The following is a 19,213-nucleotide window of genomic DNA, read 5'->3' on the forward strand; positions in this document are numbered from 1 at the left end:
CCCCCGCTCCCATCATCCCCCGCGGCCCCGTTAATCCCCGGGGGGGTAAAACCGGGATTATCCCCCCCTCCCCCCTCCCCCCCAGCGCAGGGCGGCGCGGCCACGTGTGGGGCGGGGGGGGAGGGGTGGCACCCCCACCCATGGGACACCCCCCACCCATGGGACACCCCCCACGAGGTGTCACCCAGACTCGTGTGTCACCCCCACCCTGTGACAACCAGACACCCGCGTGACAACCCCCACCCTGTGTCACACACACCCCCCTCCCCCACGGTGTCACCCACGCCGTGTGACACCCACACACCCGGTGTCACCCACAGCGTGACACCCACAGTGTGACACCCACCCAGAGTGACACCCACACAGCCAGCGACACCCTCACCCTGTGTCACCTGCACACCCGGTGACACCCACACCCATGGGACACCCACAGTGTGACACCTGCACACAGTGACACCCACACACCCAGTGACACCCACGGCGTGACACCCACACACAGGGACACCCACACACCCAGTGACACCCACGGCGTGACACCCTCACTCTCTGTCACCTGCACACCTGGTGACACCCACAGCGTGACACCCACACACAGGGACACCCACACACCCAGTGACACCCTCACCCTCTGTCACCTGCACACCTGGTGACACCCACAGCGTGACACCCACAGTGGGACACCCACACACCCGGTGACACCCGCAGTGTGACACCCTCACCCTCTGTCACCCACACACCTGGTGACACCCACACCCATGGGACACCCACAGTGGGACACGCGCACACCCAGTGACACCCACAGCGTGACACCCACACAGAGTGACACCCACACACCCAGCGACACCCTCACCCTCTGTCACCCGCCCACGCGGTGACACCCACAGCGTGACACCCACAGTGTGACACCCACACACCCAGTGACACCCTCACCCGTGGGACACCCACAGTGGGACACCTGCACACCCTGTGACACCCGCACACCCGGTGACACCCGCACCCGTGGGACACCCACAGCGTGACACCTGCACACCCTGTGTCACCCGCACACCCGGTGACACCCGCACCCGTGGGACACCCACAGCGTGACACGCGCACAGTGACACCCGCACGCAGTGTGACAGTCGCACGCCCGGTGTCACCCCCCCCCGTGCCGCTGGCGCTGCGGGGTCAGGCGCTGCCGTAATCCCACCCCGGTTATTTCTGGCACCTTCATCCCCCGCGGCCGGGTCACCCCGTGTGTCACGCCTGCACACGCGTGTGCCGGGACACAGCCCAACCTGCACACGTGTGTGCCGGGACGTCTCACACCCACAAACGCGTGTGCAGGGACACGTCGCACACCCACAAACACGGGTGCAGGGACACATCGTGCACCCACAAACACGCGTGCAGGGACACGTCGCGCACCCACCCACAAACGTGTGTGCAGGGACACGTCGCACACCTACACACGCGTGTGCAGGGACACATCACGCACCCACAAACACGTATGCAGGGACACGTCGCACACCCACAGACACGGGTGCAGGGACACATCACGCACCCACAAACACGCGTGCAGGGACACGTCGCACACCCACCCACAAACATGTGTGCAGGGACATGTCGCACACTTACACATGCGTGTGCAGGGACACGTCGCACACCTACACACACGTGTGTGCCGGGACATGGCCCAACCTGCACACGCGTGTGCAGGGACACGTCGCACACCCACAAACACGTGTGCAGGGACACACCGCACACCTACGCACACGCGTGTGCCAGGACACGTCACACACCTACACATGCGTGTGCCAGCACACCTCTCACATTTGCACATGCGTGTGCCAGGCCATGGCCCAACCTGCACACGCGTGTGCCGGGACACGTCTCACATTTGCACATGCGTGTGCACAGCTCCCCCCAGCCCAGCAGGGCCCCCAGGGTCTGGGAAATGGGGAGGGGACTGGGGGTCCAGGGGGGACCCCGATACCGGGGGGGGACACCCCAAAACTGCAGGAGGGGACCCCAATACCTGGGGGGGACCCCAATACCCCGGGAAGGGACCCCGAAACTGGAGGAGGGGACCCCAAAACCCCAGTGGGGCACGCAGGAGTCTGGGGGGGGACCCCAATACCTGGGAAGGGGACCCCAAAACTGCAGGAGGGGACCCAGGGGTTGCGGGAGGGGACCCCAATACTCAGGGAGGGGACCCCAATACCCCAGGAGGGGACCCCAATACTCAGGGAGGGGACCCCAAACCTGCAGTAGGGGATCGAGGGGTCCCAGAGGGGACCCCAATACCCAGCGAGGGAACCCCCAAAACCCCAGGGAGGGGACCCCAATACACGTGGAGGGGATGCAGGTGTCCAGGGGGGTACCTGGGGGTCCGGGTGGGGGACCCCAATACTGCAGTAGGGGCCAGGAGGGGACCCCAATACCCCCGTGGGGCACCCACGCATCTCGTGGGGGGGGACCCCAATACCCTGGGAGGGGACCCAGGGGTCTGGGAGGGGACCCCAATAACCTGGGAGGGGACCCCAATACCCTGGGAGGGGCACCCAGGTATATGGGGGGGACCCCAATACCCCCGTGGGGCACCCACGCAACTGGAGGGGACCCCAATAACCCGGGAGGGGACCCCAATACCCCAGTGGGGCCCACGGGGGGGTGGGGGTGGGGGGGTGGGGGTCCCTTACCTGTTCCCAGGCCCTGGCGGGTGGGTGCTGCGGGGGGGTGGGGGGCCGTGGCCCCCCCCGGACACCTGGGTGCCCACTCGGCGGCTGCCCCCAGGGTGCCCCCACGGCCGCCAGCACCCGTGTGCAGCCGGAGCGGGGGGGGGGGGGGGGCCCTAATCCCCCTTCCCCCCCCCCCTCCGTGGGTGTAATCAGCTTAACGAGGGGTGGGGGGAGGAGAAGGGGGGGCCTGTGGGTGCTGGGAGACGGGAGGGCAGCACCCACGGGGGGCACACGGGGGACACGGACAGGCGTGGGGGGGTGGGGGGTGTCACGGGTGGGGCGTGGGTGGCCTGTGGGTGCTGGGGGGGGGGGGTGGGGGGGCACGGGGGGGCACGGGGGGACGTGGGGGGACACGAGGGGGGACACGGGGGGGGACGACACACGGGGACACACGGGGACACACGTGCCCCCCCGGTTGCCCCAAACCCGCCGCTTTCAGCCCCAAATCGCCACCGCCCCCCGCCCGTCACTCACGGCCAGGGCCACGCCCCCTCAGCCCCAGCCACGCCCCCACCGCGCCCAGCCACGCCCCCTCAGACCAAGCCACGCCCCCTCAGCCCCAGCCACGCCCCCTCAGCGCCGCTCTAAACCCCGCCCCTCCCTTCCCCCCCCCGCCCCTCGCTCTGCCCGGCCACAGCCGCCATATTTGGTGAGGGCGGAATCGGAAGTGACGTCAGCGGCACCGGCGCTGGGGCCGGGCGGAAGTGACGGCGGCGGGGCGGAGGTGAGGCGGTGGGGGGGGGAACTGGGAGCCCTGGGGCCGACTGGGGGGAGCGGGGAGGGGGGAACTGGGGGGACTGGGAGGAACTGGGGGGTAACGGGGGGCACTGGGAGGTGCCGGGCGGTGCCGGGCGGTGCCAGGCGTAACGGCACTGGGAGGAACTGGTGGTACTGGGGGATACTGGGAGGTACTGGGGTAACGGCACTGGGAGCGACTGGGACGTACTGGGAGGCACTGGGGGGCACTGGGGGAGGCTGGGGGTTGTGAAAACTGGAGTGGACTGGGGATATAGGGGGAACTGGGAGGTACTGGGGGGAACTGGGAGGTACTGGGGGGTACTGGGAGGTACTGGGGGGCACTAGGGGAGGCTGGGGGTTGTGAAAACTGGAGTGGACTGGGGATACTGGGAGGTACTGGGGGATACTGGGGGTTTCGATGACAACTGGAGTGGACTGGGGATACTGGGGGGTACTGGGGGTTGTGAAAACTGGGGATACTGGGAGGTACTGGGGGGCACTGGGGGAGGTTGGGGGTTGTGAGAACTGGAGTGGACTGGGGATACTGGGAGGTACTGGGGGGCACTGGGCGATACTGGGAGGCACTGGGGGGGCATTGGGGGTAATGGGACTGGGGGATACTGGGGCGAACTGGGAGGTTCTGAGGGATACTGGGATGTACTGGGGTAACGGCACTGGGAGGCACTGGGGTTTGTGAGAACTGGAGTGGACTGGGGATACTGGGAGGTGCTGGGGGTTGTGAGAACTGGAGTGGACTGGGGATACTGGGAGGTACTGGGGGGCACTGGGGGTTTCAATGAGAACTGGAGTGGGCTGGGGGATACTGGGGGGCACTGGGAGGTACTGGGGGTTTCAATGAGAACTGGAGTGGACTGGGGATACTGGGAGGTACTGGGGGGCACTGGGGGTTGTGAAAACTGGAGTGGACTGGGGATACTGGGGGGCACTGGGAGGCACTGGGGGGCACTGGGGGATGTGACAATTGGAGTGGACTGGGGATACTGGGAGATACTGGGGGACACCAGGGGCCCTGTTGGACTTGGGGCCCCCCCCCGTGGGTTGGAGACCCCCCCCCAGCCTTGGGGTGCCGGTGAGTTTTGGGGTCCCCCCAGCCCTGGGGTCCCCTGTGGGGTTTGGGGTCCCCCCTGGTTCTGGGGTGCCCCCCAGTTTTGGGGTCCCTGTGGGATTTGGGGTCCCCCCCCAGCCTTAGGCTGCCCCTGACTTTTGGGGTTCCCTATGATTTTTGGGGTCTCCCCCAGCCCTGGGGTCCCTGTTGAGTTTTGGGGTGTCCCCCCCACCTCTGGTCCCATTGAGTTTTGGGGTCCCCTGGGGAGTTTTGGGGTGCCATTGGGTTCTGGGGTCCCCCCCCAAGTTGGGGTCCCCCCCAAGTTGAGGTTTCCCCCCCATTGGCTTCTGGGGGCCCCCCTGAGTTTTGGGGTCCCTCCCTAAGTTGGGGTGTTCCCTGAGTTGGGGTCCCCCCCCTCTGGCCCCGGGCCCCCACGAGTTGGGGTCCCCCCCCTGAGTTCCAGGGTCCCCCCCCAGTTCCGGGATCCCCTCAGATTTTGGGGTTCCACCCCAGGTTTCAGGACCCCCCCCTTGAGTTTTGGGGTCCTCCCCCAGATCCAGGGTCCCCTCCAGGTTTTGGGGTCCCCCCCGGCTCTTGGGGTCCCTCCAGGTTTTGGGGTCTCCCCGGCTTTTGGGGTCCCCCCAATTCCACCCCCCCAAGTTTCAGGGTCCCCCCCAGCTTTTGGGGTCCCTCCAGGTTTTGGGGTCCCCCCTGGCTTTTGGGGTCCCCCAATTCCACACACCCCCAAGTTTCAGGGTCCCCCCCGGCTTTTGGGGTCCCCCCGGCTTTTGGGGTCCCCCCAATTCCACACCCCCCCCCAAGTTTCAGGGTCCCCCCTGGCTTCCAGGGTCCTCCCTGATTTTTAGGCTCATCCCCCCCAGCTTTTGGGGTCCCCCCCAGCTTTTGGGGTCCCCCCAATTCCACCCCCCCCCAAGTTTCAGGGTCCCCCCTGGCTTCCAGGACCCTCCCTGAGTTTTGGGCTCATCCCCCCCCAGGTTTCGGGGTCCCCCCGGCTTTTGGGGTCCCCCCAATTCCACACACCCCCAAGTTTCAGGGTCCCCCCCCGGCTTTTGGGGTCCCCCCAAGTTTCAGGGTCCCTCCTGGCTTTTGGGGTCCCCCCAATTCCACACCCCCCCCAAGTTTCAGGGTCCCCCCTGGCTTCCAGGACCCTCCCTGAGTTTTGGGCTCATCCCCCCCAGCTTTTGGGGTCCCCTCCCCGGGTTTTGGGCCCCTCCCCAGCTTTTGGGGTCCCCTCCCCGGGTTTTGGGCCCCTCCCCAGGTTTTGGGGTCCCCCTTGATTTCGGGGTCCCCCCAGATGACGATCCACAACCTGTACATCTTCGACCGGGCCGGCACCTGCCTGCACTACGGGGAGTGGCACCGGCGGCGCCAGGCGGGGATCCCCCGGGAGGAGGTGGGGTACGGGGGGGGAATTTGGGGGTACGGGGGGGGAGTTTGGGGGTGCAGGGGGGCTGGGGGAGGGGAATGGGGGGGGCCATGGGGGGCAGGTGGGGATCCCCTGGGAGGAGGTGGGGTACGGGGGGGGAAATTGGGGGTGCAGGGGGTTTGGGGGGGCTGGGGGGGGTCATGGGGAATTGGGGGGGGCAGGCGGGGATCCCCTGGGAGGAGGTGGGGTACGGGGGGGGAAATTGGGGGTGCAGGGGGGGGGGCTGGGGGCTCCCCCTGGGCTGGCAGCAGAGTGCGGGGGGGAGGGGTGCCAGTGTGTACCCCCATTTCTCCCCCCTGTGCCCCCCTGTTCCCTGTGCCCCCCCAATCCCCGTGCCCCCCGTTCCCCCCTGTGACCCCCATTCCTGCACCCCCATGTCCCCCCATTTCCCCCGCACCCCCATTTCCCCGTTCCCCCCATTCGCATGCCCCCCATTTCCCCCGCACCCCCATTCCCCGCACCCCTATTCCCATTTCCCCTGCACCCCCATTTCCCCTGCACCCCCACTCCCCCGTACCCCACCCCCATACCCCATTCCCGCACCCCATTTCCCACACCCCCACTCCCCCGCACCCCATTTCCCCCGCACCCCATTTCCCCCGCACCCCATTTCCCCCGCACCCCCACTCCCCCCATACCCCGCTCCCGTACCCCCGCTCCCGTACCCCCACTCCCCCGTACCCCACTCCCGTACCCCCACTCCCCCCGCACCCCCATTTCCCCGTACCCCACCCCCATACCCCATTCCCGCACCCCCATTTCCCCCGCACCCCCATTTCCCCCGCACCCCCATTTCCCGCACCCCCATTTCCCCCGTACCCCCACTCCCCCGTACCCCACTCCCCCGCACCCCCACTCCCCCCGCACCCCATTCCCGTACCCCCACTCCCCCCGCACCCCCACTCCCCCGCACCCCCATTTCCCATACCCCATTTCCCGTACCCCACTCCCCCCGCACCCCCACTCCCCCCGCACCCCCATTTCCCGTACCCCATTTCCCGCACCCCCACTCCCCCGCACCCCCACTCCCCCGTACCCCACTCCCCCGCACCCCCACTCCCCCGTACCCCACTCCCCCGCACCCCATTTCCCGCACCCCCCGGCCGTGCCCGCAGGAGTTCAAGCTCATGTTCGGGATGCTCTTCTCCCTCCGCTCCTTCGTGGGCAAGATGAGCCCCACAGACATGTATCCTTGGGGGGCACAGGGGGGTCTGGGGGGGCCCGGGGGGTCTGGGGGGGCACAGGGGGTCTGGGGGGGCATGGGGGGTCTGGGGGCACAGGAGTTTGGGGGGGCACGGGGTTTGGGGGGGCACAGGGGGTCGGGGGGCCCTGGAGTCTGGGGGGGTCCCACAGGGTTTGGGGGGGCCCCGGGGGTGTGGGGGGGCATGGGGGGTCTGGGGGCACAGGAGTTTGGGGGGGCACGGGGTGTCTGGGGGGACACGGGGTTTGGGGGGGCACAGGGGGTCGGGGGGCCCTGGGGGTTTGGGGGGGCACAGGGAGTCTGGGGGCCCTGGAGTCTGGGGGGGTCCCACAGGGTTTGGGGGGGCCCTGGGGGTTTGGGGGGGCCCCGGGGGTGTGGGGGGGCATGGGGGGTCTGGGGGCACAGGAGTTTGGGGGGGCACAGGGGTGTGTAGGGCCCCGGGGGGTTTGGGGGGGGGCCCTGGGGGTTTGGGGGGGCACGGGGTGTCTGGGGGGCACGGGGGGTCTGGGGGGGCACAGGGGGTCTGGGGGGCACAGGAGTTTGGGGGGGCACGGGGTGTCTGGGGGGACACGGGGTTTGGGGGGGCACAGGGGGTCTGGGGGCCCCGGGGGTGTGGGGGGGCCCTGGGGGTTTGGGGGGGCACAGAGGTTTGGGGGTCCAGGGGTTTGGGGGGGCATGGGGGGGTCTGGGGGGGTCCCACAGGGTCTGGGGGGGCCCGGGGGATCTGGGGGGGCACGGGGGGTGTGGGGGCACAGGGGTCTGGGGGGGGTCCCATGGGGTTTGGGGAGCACCCCAAAGGGCGTTTGGGGGGGCCCAGGGGTTTGGGGGGGCCACAGGGGGGTTCAGGGGGCACCCCAAAGGGGGTTTGGGGGGCCCTGGCAGGAATTTGGGGGGGCCCTGGTGGGGATTTGGGGGGGCTCTGAGGGGGGGATTTGGGGGGAGCTCCAATGAGGATTTGGGGGGGCCCCAGCAGGATTTTTGGGGGGCCCTTGGGGATTTGGGGGGGGGATTTTTGGGGTGCCCTGGTGGGGATTTGGGGGGGCCCCGGGGGGGGGGGATTTTGGGGAGAGTTGATTTGGGGAATTTTTGGGCTGCCCCGGTGAGGATTTGAGGGGGGGGGGGGTGTTGATTTTTAGGGGTACCGCAGTGGGGATTTTTGAGGGGGATTTGGGGGGGGGGGGGTGGATTTTTGGGGTTCCCCCCCCCCCCTTTTTTTTTTTTTTGCGTGGCGGCCCCTCAGCTCGGCGCGCAGGCGGGACGGCTTCGTCTCCTTCCAGACCAGCAAATACCGGCTCCACTACTACGAGACGCCGAGCGGGCTGCGCCTCGTGCTCAACACCGACCTCAGCGTCGCCAGCGCCCGCGAGGCCCTGCACCACATCTACAGCCACGTGAGGGGCCCCCCCAAAATCCCCCTGCACCCCAAAAATCACCCCCGAACCCCCAAACCCCATCTGAACCCCCCAAACACCCGATATCCCCAAAATCTGCCCCAAAATCGGCTCCCGTACGCCCGAACCTGCAGCCGTGAGGCGCTGGACCGTGTCTACGGTCACGTGAGGGCACCCCGAAATCACCCCTGCACCCCAAAAATCACCCCTGAACCCCAAAAATCACCCCTGAGCCCCCAAACCCCATCTGAACCCCCCAAACACCCAATATCCCCAAAATCTGCCCCAAAATCAGCTCCCGTACGCCCGAACCTGCAGCCGTGAGGCGCTGGACCGTGTCTACGGTCACGTGAGGGCACCCCAAAATCACCCCTGCACCCCAAAAATCACCCCTGAACCCCAAAAATCACCCCCGAACCCCCAAACCCCATCTGAACCCCCCAAACACCCAATATCCCCAAAATCTGCCCCAAAATCGGCTCCCGTACGCCCGAACCTGCAGCCATGAGGTGCTGGACCACGTCTACGGTCACGTGAGGGCACCCTGAAATCACCCCTGCACCCCAAAAATCACCCCTGAACCCCAAAAATCACCCCCAAACCCCCAAAACCGCACCCGTGCCCCAAAACCACCCAATATCCTCAAAATCTGCCCCAAAATCTCCTGCACCCCCAAACCTGCCCCACTGTGCCCACGAGATCCCCTGAGGGCACCCCAAAACCCCCCCACCCCCCAAAAATCACCCTGAACCCCCCCAACGCCCCTGAACCCCAAACCCACCCCGTATCCCCAAAACCTGCACCCCTAGAAAGCCCACACCCCAAAACCTGCCCCCTGCACCCCAAAACCTGCCCCCAACCCCCCCTGCACCCCCAAATCCTGTCCCCCGGTCCTGCCCCACGCCCCCAGCACTCTCAGGGCCCCCCCAAATCCCGCTGCACCCCCAAACCCACCCCAGCACCCCCCAAATGTGCCCCTTCCCCCCAGCCCCCCAAAACCCTCACCCTGGGGCCCCAGAGGGGGGGTCCCCAGGTCTTGGGGGGGTCCCCAATATTTGGGTCGCTGGGTGCTGGGGGGGGGTCCCCAGGTTTTGGGGCGGTACCTGGGTTTTGGGGGTGTCCCTGGGCTCTGGGGTCCCCCAGTTTGGGGGTCCGTGGGTTTTGGGGGGGTCCCTGGGTGCTGGGATCCCCCAGTTTGGGGGTCCCTGGGTTCTGGGGGGGGTGTCCCCCATTTTCTGGGGTCCCTGGGTTTTGGGGGGGGGTCCTTGGGTTCTGGGGTCCCCCCAGTTTTGGGGGTCCCTGGTGATGGGGTCCCCGGGGTTCTGGGGGGGTCCCTGGGGTTCTGGGGGGGGGGGTCCCCCATTTTCTGGGGTCCCTGGTGACGGGGTCCCTGGGTTCTGGGGGGGTTCCCCTGGGTGCTGGGGGGGGGTGTCCTTGGGTTTTGGGGTCCCCGTGTTCTGGGGGGGGGGTCCCTGTGTTCTGGGGGGGGTCCCCCATTTTGGGGGTCCCCTGGGTGCTGGGGGGGGGGTGTCCTTGGGTTCTGGGGTCCCCCCAGTTTGGGCATCCCTGGGTTTTGGGGGGGGGGTCCCCGTGTTCTGGGGTCCCCCCAGTTTGGGGGTCCCTGGCGATGGGGTCCCTGGGGTTCTGGGGGGGTCCCCTGGGTGCTGGGGGGGTCCTTGGGTTCTGGGGTCCCCCCAGTTTGGGGGTCCCTGGGTTCTGGGGGGGGGTCCCCCATTTTCTGGGGTCCCTGGTGACGGGGTCCCTGGGTTCTGGGGGGGTCCCTGGGGTTCTGGGGGGGTTCCCCTGGGTGCTGGGGGGGGGGTGTCCTTGGGTTCTGGGCTCCCCCAGTTTGGGGGTCCCCTGGGTGCTGGGGGGAGTCCCTGGGTGCTGGGGGGGGTCCCCTGGGTGCTGGGGGGGGGTGTCCTTGGGTTTTGGGGTCCCCGTGTTCTGGGGGGGGTCCCTGTGTTCTGGGGGGGGGTCCCCCATTTTGGGGGTCCCTGTGTTCTGGGGGGGGTCCCTGTGTTCTGGGGGGGGTCCCCTGGGTTCTGGGGGGGTCCTTGGGTTCTGGGGTCCCCCCAGTTTGGGCATCCCTGGGTTCTGGGGGGTGTGTGTGTGTGTGTGTGTGTGTGTGTGTGTGTGTGTCCCTGTGTTCTGGGGTCCCCCCAGTTTGGGGGGTCCCTGGTAACGGGGTGCCCCCCCCCCCCCCCAGCTGTTCGTGGAGCTGGTGGTGAAGAACCCGCTGTGCCCCCCCCGGCAGCCGGTGCAGAGCGACCTCTTCCGCTCCCGCCTGGACGCCTTCGTGCGCAGCCTGCCCTTCTTCGGGCCCCGCCCCGCCTGACCCCCGGGGCACCCCAAAACCTGGGGGGCACCCCAAAACCTGGGGGGCACCCCCTAAACCCCCCCTGGTACCCCTAAAACCCCCCGGTACCTGTAACCCCCCCCCCCCGGCACCTCTAAACCCCCAGGGTACCCTGAGATCCCTGGGGGGGGACCTCTAAACCACCCCCTCTGGGGGGCACCCCAAAACCTGCGGGGCACCCCAAAACCGGGGGGGCACCCCTAAACCCCCCCCGGCACCTCTAAACTCCCAGGGCACACACCCCCCCCCCCCCCAAAACCCGAGGGGCTCCCCAAACCGCCTCCTGGCACCCTTAAACCCCCCAGCACCCCGATATCCCTGGGGGGCACCCCAACCCCCCCTCGGGGGCACCCCCAAAACCCGGGGGGCATCCCAAAACCCCCCCCGGACCCCCCCAAACCCCGGGGGGCACCCCGACATCCCCAGGAGGGGATCAGGGTGCCCCCCCCTCCACACCTGGGGGGACCCCAACATTCCTGGGGGCACCCCGATACCCCTGGGGGGGTCCCTGCACCCTGGGGGTACCCCAAATCTGTTGGGGGGGTCGCAGCCCCCCCAAAATGGAATAAAGTTGTTTTGGTGGTTTCTGGCTGTCTGGGGGTGCTGGGGGGGGCAAAGGGGGGGTCCCCAATCTTTCGGGGGGGGTGTCCCCCATTTCTCGGGGGGGATGTCTCCATCTCTGGAGGGGGGGTCCCCATCTTTTGGGAGGGGTCCAACATTTCTCTCGGGGGGGTTCCCCATCTCTCGGGGGGGGTCCCCATCTTTCAGGGGGTCCCCATCTTTCAGGGGGTCCCCCTTCCTCAGGGTGGGGGGGGTCCCCAATCTTTTTTTTGGGGGGGGTCCCCATTTCTCAGGGACCTGAGGGAATCCCCCCTAAACCAAACCCAAATCTCGGGGTTCCCCCCCCCCAAAATAAAAAAGCGACCCCGGGATCTTCCCTCCCCCTCGCCGTGAGGGGGCGGAGTCCTGTATGCAAATGAGCCGTATGCAAATGAGCCGTATGCAAATGAGCACCGCCCCTGGGCGGAGCCTCGGCCCGGGTCCCCTGTGGCCGCTCGGACGCGTCTCCCCCCCCCCCCTCCCATTTTTCGATCGTTTCGCGCCCCCCACCCCACCCCCACCCCCCCCTCCACCCCCCACCCGGGTCCCCCCCGCCCCCCCTCACCCCCCCCACCCCCCCCCATGCAGGTTTCCATCGCCTGCACCGAGCAAAACCTGCGGAGCCGCAGCGCCGAGCGGGGAGGGGGAGGGGGGGGGGGAGGGGGGGGGATGGGGGGTGGGGGAGGGGCAGGGGGGGTCCCCCCTCCACCCCCCCCTCGCTTTGGGGGGAGGGGGCAGCAGAGGGGGGGGATGAAAGGGATAAAGGGGGGAGGGGCTGCGGCGGCGGGACCGGCACCGAGAAGGGACCCCCCTGGCTCCGGCATGAAGTACCGGTATGGGGGGCACCCTATGGGGGGGGGCACCCGGGGGGGGGGGCTATGGGGGGGGCACCCTATGGGGGGGGCACCCGGGGGGGGGGGCTATGGGGGGGGTCACCCTATGGGGAGGGGCACCCCGGGGGGGGGGGCACCCTATGGGGGGGGATCTATGGGGGGGGACCCTATGGTGGGGCACCCCGCGGGGGGGTCACCCTATTGGGGGGGGGACCCTATGGGGGAGGGCACCCTATGGGGGGGCACCCCGGGGGGGCACCCGATGGGGGGGGCCCTATGGGGGAGGCACCCTACGAGGGGGGAAGCACCCCGGGGGGGAGCACCTGATGGGGGGGGGTCACCCTATGGGGGGGACACTATGAGGGGGGCACCCTATGGGAGGGGTCACCCTATGGGGGGGCCCTTTGAGGGGGCACCCTTTTGGGGGGCACCTTGGGGGGGGGTCACTTTGGGGGGGGGGGGGTCCGGGCTCTGGGTCCCTTTGGGGGGGGGGGGCACCGAGAAATGGGTGCATGGGGGGGGGGGGCTGAGTCCCCCGGGGGGGGCACTTGGGCCTTGGGTGCTATGGAGGAGGGGGTCTGGGTCCCTTTGGGGGGGGGCACCCTGATGTGGGTCCTCGGGGGGGGGGGGGGGGCTGGGTACTAACAGGGGGCCCTGGGACCCTTTTGGGGGGGCACCCAGGTCCCTTGGGGGGGGGGGGGCACCCGGACCTGGGTCCTCTGGGGGGACCTTGGCTCCCTTTTGGGGGGGGGGGCCCAAGGTGACCCCCCCGTGTCCGTGTCTGTCTGTGTGTCCGTCTGTGTGTCCCCCCCCCCCCCGCAGGAACCTGGGGAGGTCGGGGCTGCGGGTCTCCTGCCTCGGGCTGGGTGAGGGGGCGGGGCTTAGGGCTGGGGGCGGGGCTTGGGGCGGGGGCGGGGCAAGGGGCGGGGCTTAGGGCTGGGGCAGGGCGATTGGCGGGCAGGGGACTATGGGGGGGCAGTTGGGTCAATAGGGGTCAAGGGGGTCAAGAGGGGTTCAATGGGGGGCTATGGGGGTCAAGGGGGGGCCGTGGGGGTCAAGGGGGGGTCAGTTGGGTCAATGGGGGTCAAGGGGGGTTCAATGGGGGGCTATGGGGGTCAAGGGGGGGCCGTGGGGGTCAAGGGGGGGTCAGTTGGGTCAATGGGGGTCAAGGGGGGTTCAATGGGGGGCTATGGGGGTCAAGGGGGGGCCATGGGGGTCAAGGGGGGGTCAGTTGGGTCAATGGGGGTCAAGGGGGGGGCAAGGGGGGTTCAATGGGGGGCTGGGGGGGTCAAGGGGGGGCCATGAGAATCAAGGGGGGGTCAATTGGGTCAATTGGGTCAATGGGGGTCAAGGGGGGGGCTATGGGGGGGCCATGGGGGTCAATGGGGGGGGTCAGTGGGGGTTCAGTGGGGAAATAGGGGTTCAATGGGGTCAACGGGGTCGGTTGGGTCAATGGGGGTCACCGTTTGTCAATGGGGGGCCATGGGGGTCAATGGGAGGAATTGGGGGGCCATGGGGGGCCATGAGGTCAATGGGGGGCCATGGGGGGGAACAGGGGGTCTATGGGGGTCAATGGAGGGGTTTGGGGGTTCAGTGGGGGGCAAGATGGGAAACAGGGGGGCAATGGGGGGGCCATGGGGGGTCAATGGGGTCAGTGGGGGGCCATGGGGGTTATTTTGGGGGGGCCATGGGGGTTATTTTGGGGGGGTCACCTACGGCTCCAGCTGCGTTTTGCCCCCAGGTGCCCGGGGGACGTTCGGGGCCGGGATCTCCGATGAGGTGAGACGTCCCCTCCCTCCCTCCCCTCCCCCCACCCCGGGGTGCCCACCCCCACCCCCTCCCCCACCCCGTGACCCCCTTTTGCCCCCAGGAGGCCGAGCGGGTGCTGAGCGCAGCCTACGAAAGCGGGGTGACCCTCTTCGATGCCGCCGAGGCCTCGGGCAGGTACGGCTTGGGGGAAGGGGGGGGGGGGGCACCCCAAAATCCCCACCCCCCAAGGGGTCCCAGGCATCTGGGCCCCACTGCTGCCCCTCCCCCACAGGGCAGAGGAGATGCTGGGAAAGATCCTGAGGAGCAAAGGCTGGAGGTGGGGGGAGGGGCGGGGTGGTGGTGGGGGTGGGGGGGGTGTTGGGGTGCCCCTGGAGGGCATTGTTGGGGGATGGGGGGGCTTTTGGGGTGCTGGGAGGGGGTGGGGGGGGGGCTGGGGGGGCCCCTGGGGGGTTGGGGGGGCTGGGGGAGGGGTGGGGGAGTCTCTGGGTGGGGGTTGGGGGGCACCCTGGGGTGGGGGGGTGGGGGGGGGTGTCGGGGTGCTGGGGGCACCCTGGGGTGCTGCCACCCACCGCCCCCCCCCCCCCCAGACGCTCCAGTTACGTCGTCACCACGAGGGTCTTCTGGGGGGGGCAGTGAGTACCCACAATGCTCGGGGGGGAGGGGGGATTGGGGGGGGGGGGGGTGTCGGTGTGGGGCAGCCGTGGGGTGACGCCATCTCTGCCCCCCCCCCCCCAAAAGGGCCGACCGGGGGCTCTCGCGGAAACACGTCCTGGAGGGTGAGTTGGGGGGCTGGGGGGGGGGGGGCAAGTGTGGGGCGGGGGGGATCTGGCGGGCAGTGCCGTGGGGTGGGGGATGCTGTGGGGCAGGGGATGCCGTGGGGCAGGGTGTGCCGTGGGGCCAGAGGATGTTGTGGGGCAGCGCCGTGGGGCGGGGGATGCCATGGGGCAGGGCGTGCTGTGGGGCAGGGCGTGCCGTGGGGCAGTACCGTGGGGCAGTACCATGGGGCAGGGGATGCCGTGGGGCAGCGCCGTGGGGCAGGACATGCCATGGGGCGGTGCTGTGGGACAGGGTGTGCTGTGGGGTGGTGCTGTGGGGCAGTTTTGTGGGGCAGGGCATGCTGTGGGGCGGTGCTGTGGGGCAGGGCGTGCCGTGGGGCGGCACCGTGGGGCAGCATGCCCGCCCGTGTCCGTGGGTCCCCAGGCCTCCGTGGGTCCCTCCAGCGCCTCCAGCTCGATTACGTCGACGTCGTCTTCGCTGGGCCCCGCCCCGGCCCCGCCCACACCGAAGGTGAGGCCCCGCCCACTGCCCCTCCCATGACAAGCCCCTCCCCCTTTCCCTCGCCCCGCCCCTTGCCCCGCCCCTTCCCACCTTAGGCTCCACCCACAGGTAAAACCCCACCCCTTGGGGCACCCTTGGCCCCTCCCACCCTCCCTGACCTTGAAGCCCCCTCCAGGCCACGCCCCCTCCAGGCCACGCCCCCTTCAGGCCCCGCCCCCTCAGGCCCCGCCCCATCCAGGCTACGCCCCCTCAGGCCCCGCCCCCTCATGTGTGTCTGCTTCGCCCCACAGGGCTCGACCTGACCCTGCGCCTCCTGCGGCTTGAAGGTACTGGGGGGAGGGGCCTGACCCACGGGGACCCCATAGCACCCATGGGACCCCCAGACCCCCCCCATAGCACCCCCGGGCCCTCCTGCCCCCTCCTTTCCCTCCCCGTCCCTTTTTTCTCATTCCTGGGCCATCAGTAGGGCCCAGAGTGAACGCCCCGCATCCCCTGTCTCCCGCAGAGCTGGTGCGTGCCATGAGTGACGTCATCGACCGGGGGCTGGCGCTGTACTGGGGGACGGCGGGGGGGGCACCCGGCGACGTCATGGTGGGGACACGGGGGAGGGGATGGGGGAGGGGGGGGACATCGGGGGGGGGATGGGGGGACACGGGGGGGGGGACGACACGGGGGGGGTCAGTGTCGTGTGTGTCGTGTCGTCCCCCCCCCCAGGACGCCTACGCGGTGGCCCGGCAGTTCAACTTGGTGGCCCCTGTGTGCCAGTGGGCGGAGCTTCCGCCGGAGCCCCGCCTCTTCCGGCAGATCGGTGCGGGGGGGGGGCACCCATGGGGGGGGAGGGAGCACCCTTGGGGGGCACCCATGGGGTCTATGGGGGGGGCACCCATGGGGGGGAGGGAGCACCCTTGGGGGGCACCCATGGGGTCTATAGGGAGGGCACTCATGGGGGGGGTACATATAGGGGTCTATGGGGGGGGACATCCATGGGGGGGGCACCCTTGGTGGGGGGGAGCACCCTTGGGGGGCACCCATGGGGTCTATGGGGGGGGGCACCCATGAGGGGGGACCCATGGGGCGTCTATAGGGGGAGAACCCGTTGGGGGGGGCACCCATGGGGGGGCACCTTTGGGGGGGGGTTCTGTGGGGGGGCACCCATGGGGTAGGGTACAGGGGGGCACCCACGGGGGTCTCTATGGTGTGGGGGCACCCATGGGGGTCCCTGCGGGTGGGTCCCAGCCGTGGGGCGCTGTGTGGGTGGGGCAGGACTGGGGTGCCCGTGGGGCAGCGCTGTGGGGTGGGGGTGGGGGGTGTCTGTGGGGCAGGAGGGGGGGGGGGGGGCCGTGGGTCACCCCACAGCATCGCCCAGGCCTGGGTGCCATCACTTGGTCCCCGCTGGTCCCCGACGCCGCCCTGGATGAGGAGCCGCTGCCCCACGGCCGCCCCATAGCCAAGGTCTGTGTGTGTGTGTCCCTGCCCCACGGCTGCCCCACAGCTGCCCCATAGCCAAGGTCTGTGTGTGTCCCTGCCCCACGGCTGCCCCATAGCCAAGGTCTGTGTGTGTGTGTCCCTGCCCCACGGCTGCCCCACGGCACCCCCCAACTGCCCCATGGGGCACTCCAGGGCCTCCAATGCCCCCCCCCCAGTGTCCCCTGCTGTCCCCATCACCCTCGGGGTCCCCGTGTCCCCACATCACCCCCCCCCCCCCCCCCATGTCCCCACATCCCCCTGTGTCCCCAGGCCGTGGGGCGCCGGCAGCCGCTGAAGTTGGGGGAGCTGCAGCCGCTGGCCCAACGCTTGGGGTGCTCCGTGTGCCAGCTGGGCATCGGTGAGGGGACACGGGGGGGGACGGGGGGGGACGGGGGGGATGGGGGACACAGGGGACATGGGGGGACAGGGAACACGGCGGGGACATGGGGGACACGGGGTGCCGTGGGGTGACACGGGGTGACACGGGGTGACGCGGGTCGGGGTGGTCCCTGCGTGACAAGGGGACGGGGCGGGGGGGTGTGTGGCAGTGGGTGCCATGGGGTGACGCAGGGTGCCATGGGGTGCCGTGGGGTGATGCAGGGTGCCATGGGGTGCCACAGGGGTGGCAGCGGGTGACACGGGTCGGGGTGTCCCCAGCCTGGTCCCTGCGGGCCGAGGGTGTCAGCTCCGTCCTGGTGGGGGCTGGGACCCCCCGACTGCTGCGGGAGCAGCTCCAGGCCCTGCAGGTGAGGGGGGGGGGGAACCCCAAAACTGGGGTTGGGGGGTGGGGGCATGGGGGGGTGTCCCCAACCCTCGTGAACCCCCAGACCCCTGGGGAGGGGCAACACCCAATACTCCCCCCCCAAAATCCCTGCGCCCCCCCAAATCCCTGTGTCCCCCCCAAACCCCTGGCTCCCCCCACCCCCCGAGCCCCCTCACCCCCTGGGTCCCCCCCAAACCCCCCATTTCCCCCCCAAACCCCCGGGCTCCCCCAAACCCCCCAATCCCCCCCCACTCCCTGGGCAACCACTGGGGCCCCCCAATCGCCAGGTACCCCCCAATCGCCCCCTGCCCCCCCCCCCCCAGGCCCCTACAGACCCCACCTAAAAACTCCCATTTCCCCCCCATTTCCCTGCCATTTCCCCATTTCCTCCCCATTTCCCCTCCATTCCCCCCCATTTCCCCCCATTTCCACTCCATTCCCCCATTTCTTCCCATTTCTTCCCATTTCCCCTCCATTTCCCCTCCATTTCCCCTCCATTTCCCCCCCATTTCCCCCCCCATTTCCCCCCCATTTCCTCCCCATTTCCTCCCCATTTCCTCCCCATTTCCTCCCCATTTCCTCCCCATTTCCCCCCCATTTCCTCCCCATTTCCTCCCCATTCCCTCCCCATTTCCCCCCAGGTTCTGCCCCAGCTCGGCCCCGCGGCACTGCACGAGCTCGAGACTGTCCTGGGAGAGGTGGCCCCGCCCTAGGCCCCGCCCCTCCCCTCCCATTGGCTGTCTCCTGCATGAGCCCCGCCCTCCCTCAGCGGTTGGCTCCTTGCTGCGCCCCTCGCCCCGCCCCTCCAGCGAAAGGAGTGTGGGCGGGGCCCCACCTGGCCCATCCCTCCTCATTGGTTGGTGGAGGGGGTGTGGCCATAGAGCATAGCCCCGCCCCCTGCCCTTCCCACAATGCCTTGTGCCCCAGTGAGGGGGAGGAGCCATGTTAATTGACAGCAATAATACCGCCCCCCCACCAGGGGGTGGGGCCTTTTAAGCACAAACCCCGCCCCTCTTTGACCGTCCCTCCAATCGCAGTGCTTCCAGTGGGGGCGGGGCCTCGCCATGCCCCGCCCCTTCCCCCTCCCCCTCAGGTGGGGCAATAAAGTGGCTTTTCCCACGCAGGGGGTGGGGCTCCGGCCTCGTGCTTGGGGGCGGGGCTGGGACTTGGGGGCGGGGCTGGGATTTGGGGCGGAGCTGGATATAAGGGGGCGGGGCTGGATTGGTGGGGCTGCATTTGGGGGCGGGGCTGGATTTAGGGGGCGGGGCTGGGGGCTGGGTGGCCAGCGGGGGGTTGGGGGGGGGGTGTTGGATTTTGGGGGGGTCACCCCAATTTGGGGGGGCTGGGGGCGTGTCCCGTGTCACGGCGGAGGGGCGGGGAGGAGCCTCGTTAAGGTAAGGAGGTGATTAAATGGTTAATTGGACCCAAACCCATGATGCATTCAACCAAAAAATGATGAATTCGACAACAACCCCCAATTAATTCTACCAAAAATAATGAGTTGACCCAAAAAATTATTAACTGACCCCAAACAGTAATTAATTAAAAAAAAAAATAATTGAACTGTAACATAATTAGTG

The 19,213-nt window shown here is 69.0% G+C and overlaps 2 protein-coding genes across 14 annotated transcripts; both read left to right on the forward strand.

The window, feature by feature from the left end:
* Positions 1-3,388: 3,388 nt before the first annotated feature.
* LOC129197913 (trafficking protein particle complex subunit 1-like) lies at positions 3,389-11,507 on the forward strand. 3 transcript variants are annotated; one of them, XM_054806731.1, is made up of 5 exons: positions 3,389-3,444; positions 5,840-5,938; positions 7,087-7,157; positions 8,413-8,563; positions 10,773-11,507. In XM_054806731.1, the coding sequence occupies exons 2-5, from the start codon at positions 5,840-5,842 to the stop codon at positions 10,899-10,901; spliced, it is 450 nt and encodes a 149-aa protein (XP_054662706.1). In that variant the 5' UTR covers positions 3,389-3,444; the 3' UTR covers positions 10,902-11,507. The 3 variants fall into 3 exon arrangements, with proteins under 3 accessions (XP_054662706.1, XP_054662705.1, XP_054662707.1); XM_054806730.1 differs by lacking the exon at positions 3,389-3,444 and adding an exon at positions 4,379-4,548; XM_054806732.1 differs by lacking the exon at positions 3,389-3,444 and adding an exon at positions 4,387-4,548 and having other exon boundaries at positions 8,425-8,563.
* Positions 11,508-12,057: 550 nt separating this feature from the next.
* Positions 12,058-18,750, forward strand: LOC129197907 (voltage-gated potassium channel subunit beta-3-like). 11 transcript variants are annotated; one of them, XM_054806725.1, is made up of 16 exons: positions 12,059-12,355; positions 13,178-13,221; positions 14,097-14,134; positions 14,226-14,299; positions 14,397-14,441; positions 14,713-14,757; positions 14,864-14,901; positions 15,326-15,412; positions 15,694-15,729; positions 15,909-15,994; positions 16,118-16,209; positions 16,827-16,855; positions 16,912-16,952; positions 17,141-17,228; positions 17,528-17,616; positions 18,275-18,480. In XM_054806725.1, exons 1-16 carry the CDS (start codon positions 12,105-12,107, stop codon positions 18,344-18,346), a joined length of 1,155 nt encoding a protein of 384 aa, XP_054662700.1. In that variant the 5' UTR covers positions 12,059-12,104; the 3' UTR covers positions 18,347-18,480. The 11 variants fall into 11 exon arrangements, 10 of the variants coding, with proteins under 10 accessions (XP_054662696.1, XP_054662698.1, XP_054662701.1 ...); XR_008574396.1 differs by lacking the exon at positions 18,275-18,480 and having other exon boundaries at positions 12,058-12,355; positions 16,118-16,211; positions 16,770-16,855; positions 17,528-17,576; XM_054806721.1 differs by lacking the exon at positions 17,528-17,616 and having other exon boundaries at positions 12,058-12,355; positions 18,275-18,750.
* Positions 18,751-19,213: the final 463 nt, after the last annotated feature.

Source organism: Grus americana, chromosome 30 (assembly GCF_028858705.1).
Source record: "Grus americana isolate bGruAme1 chromosome 30, bGruAme1.mat, whole genome shotgun sequence".
NCBI classification, from domain to species: Eukaryota; Metazoa; Chordata; class Aves; order Gruiformes; family Gruidae; genus Grus; species Grus americana.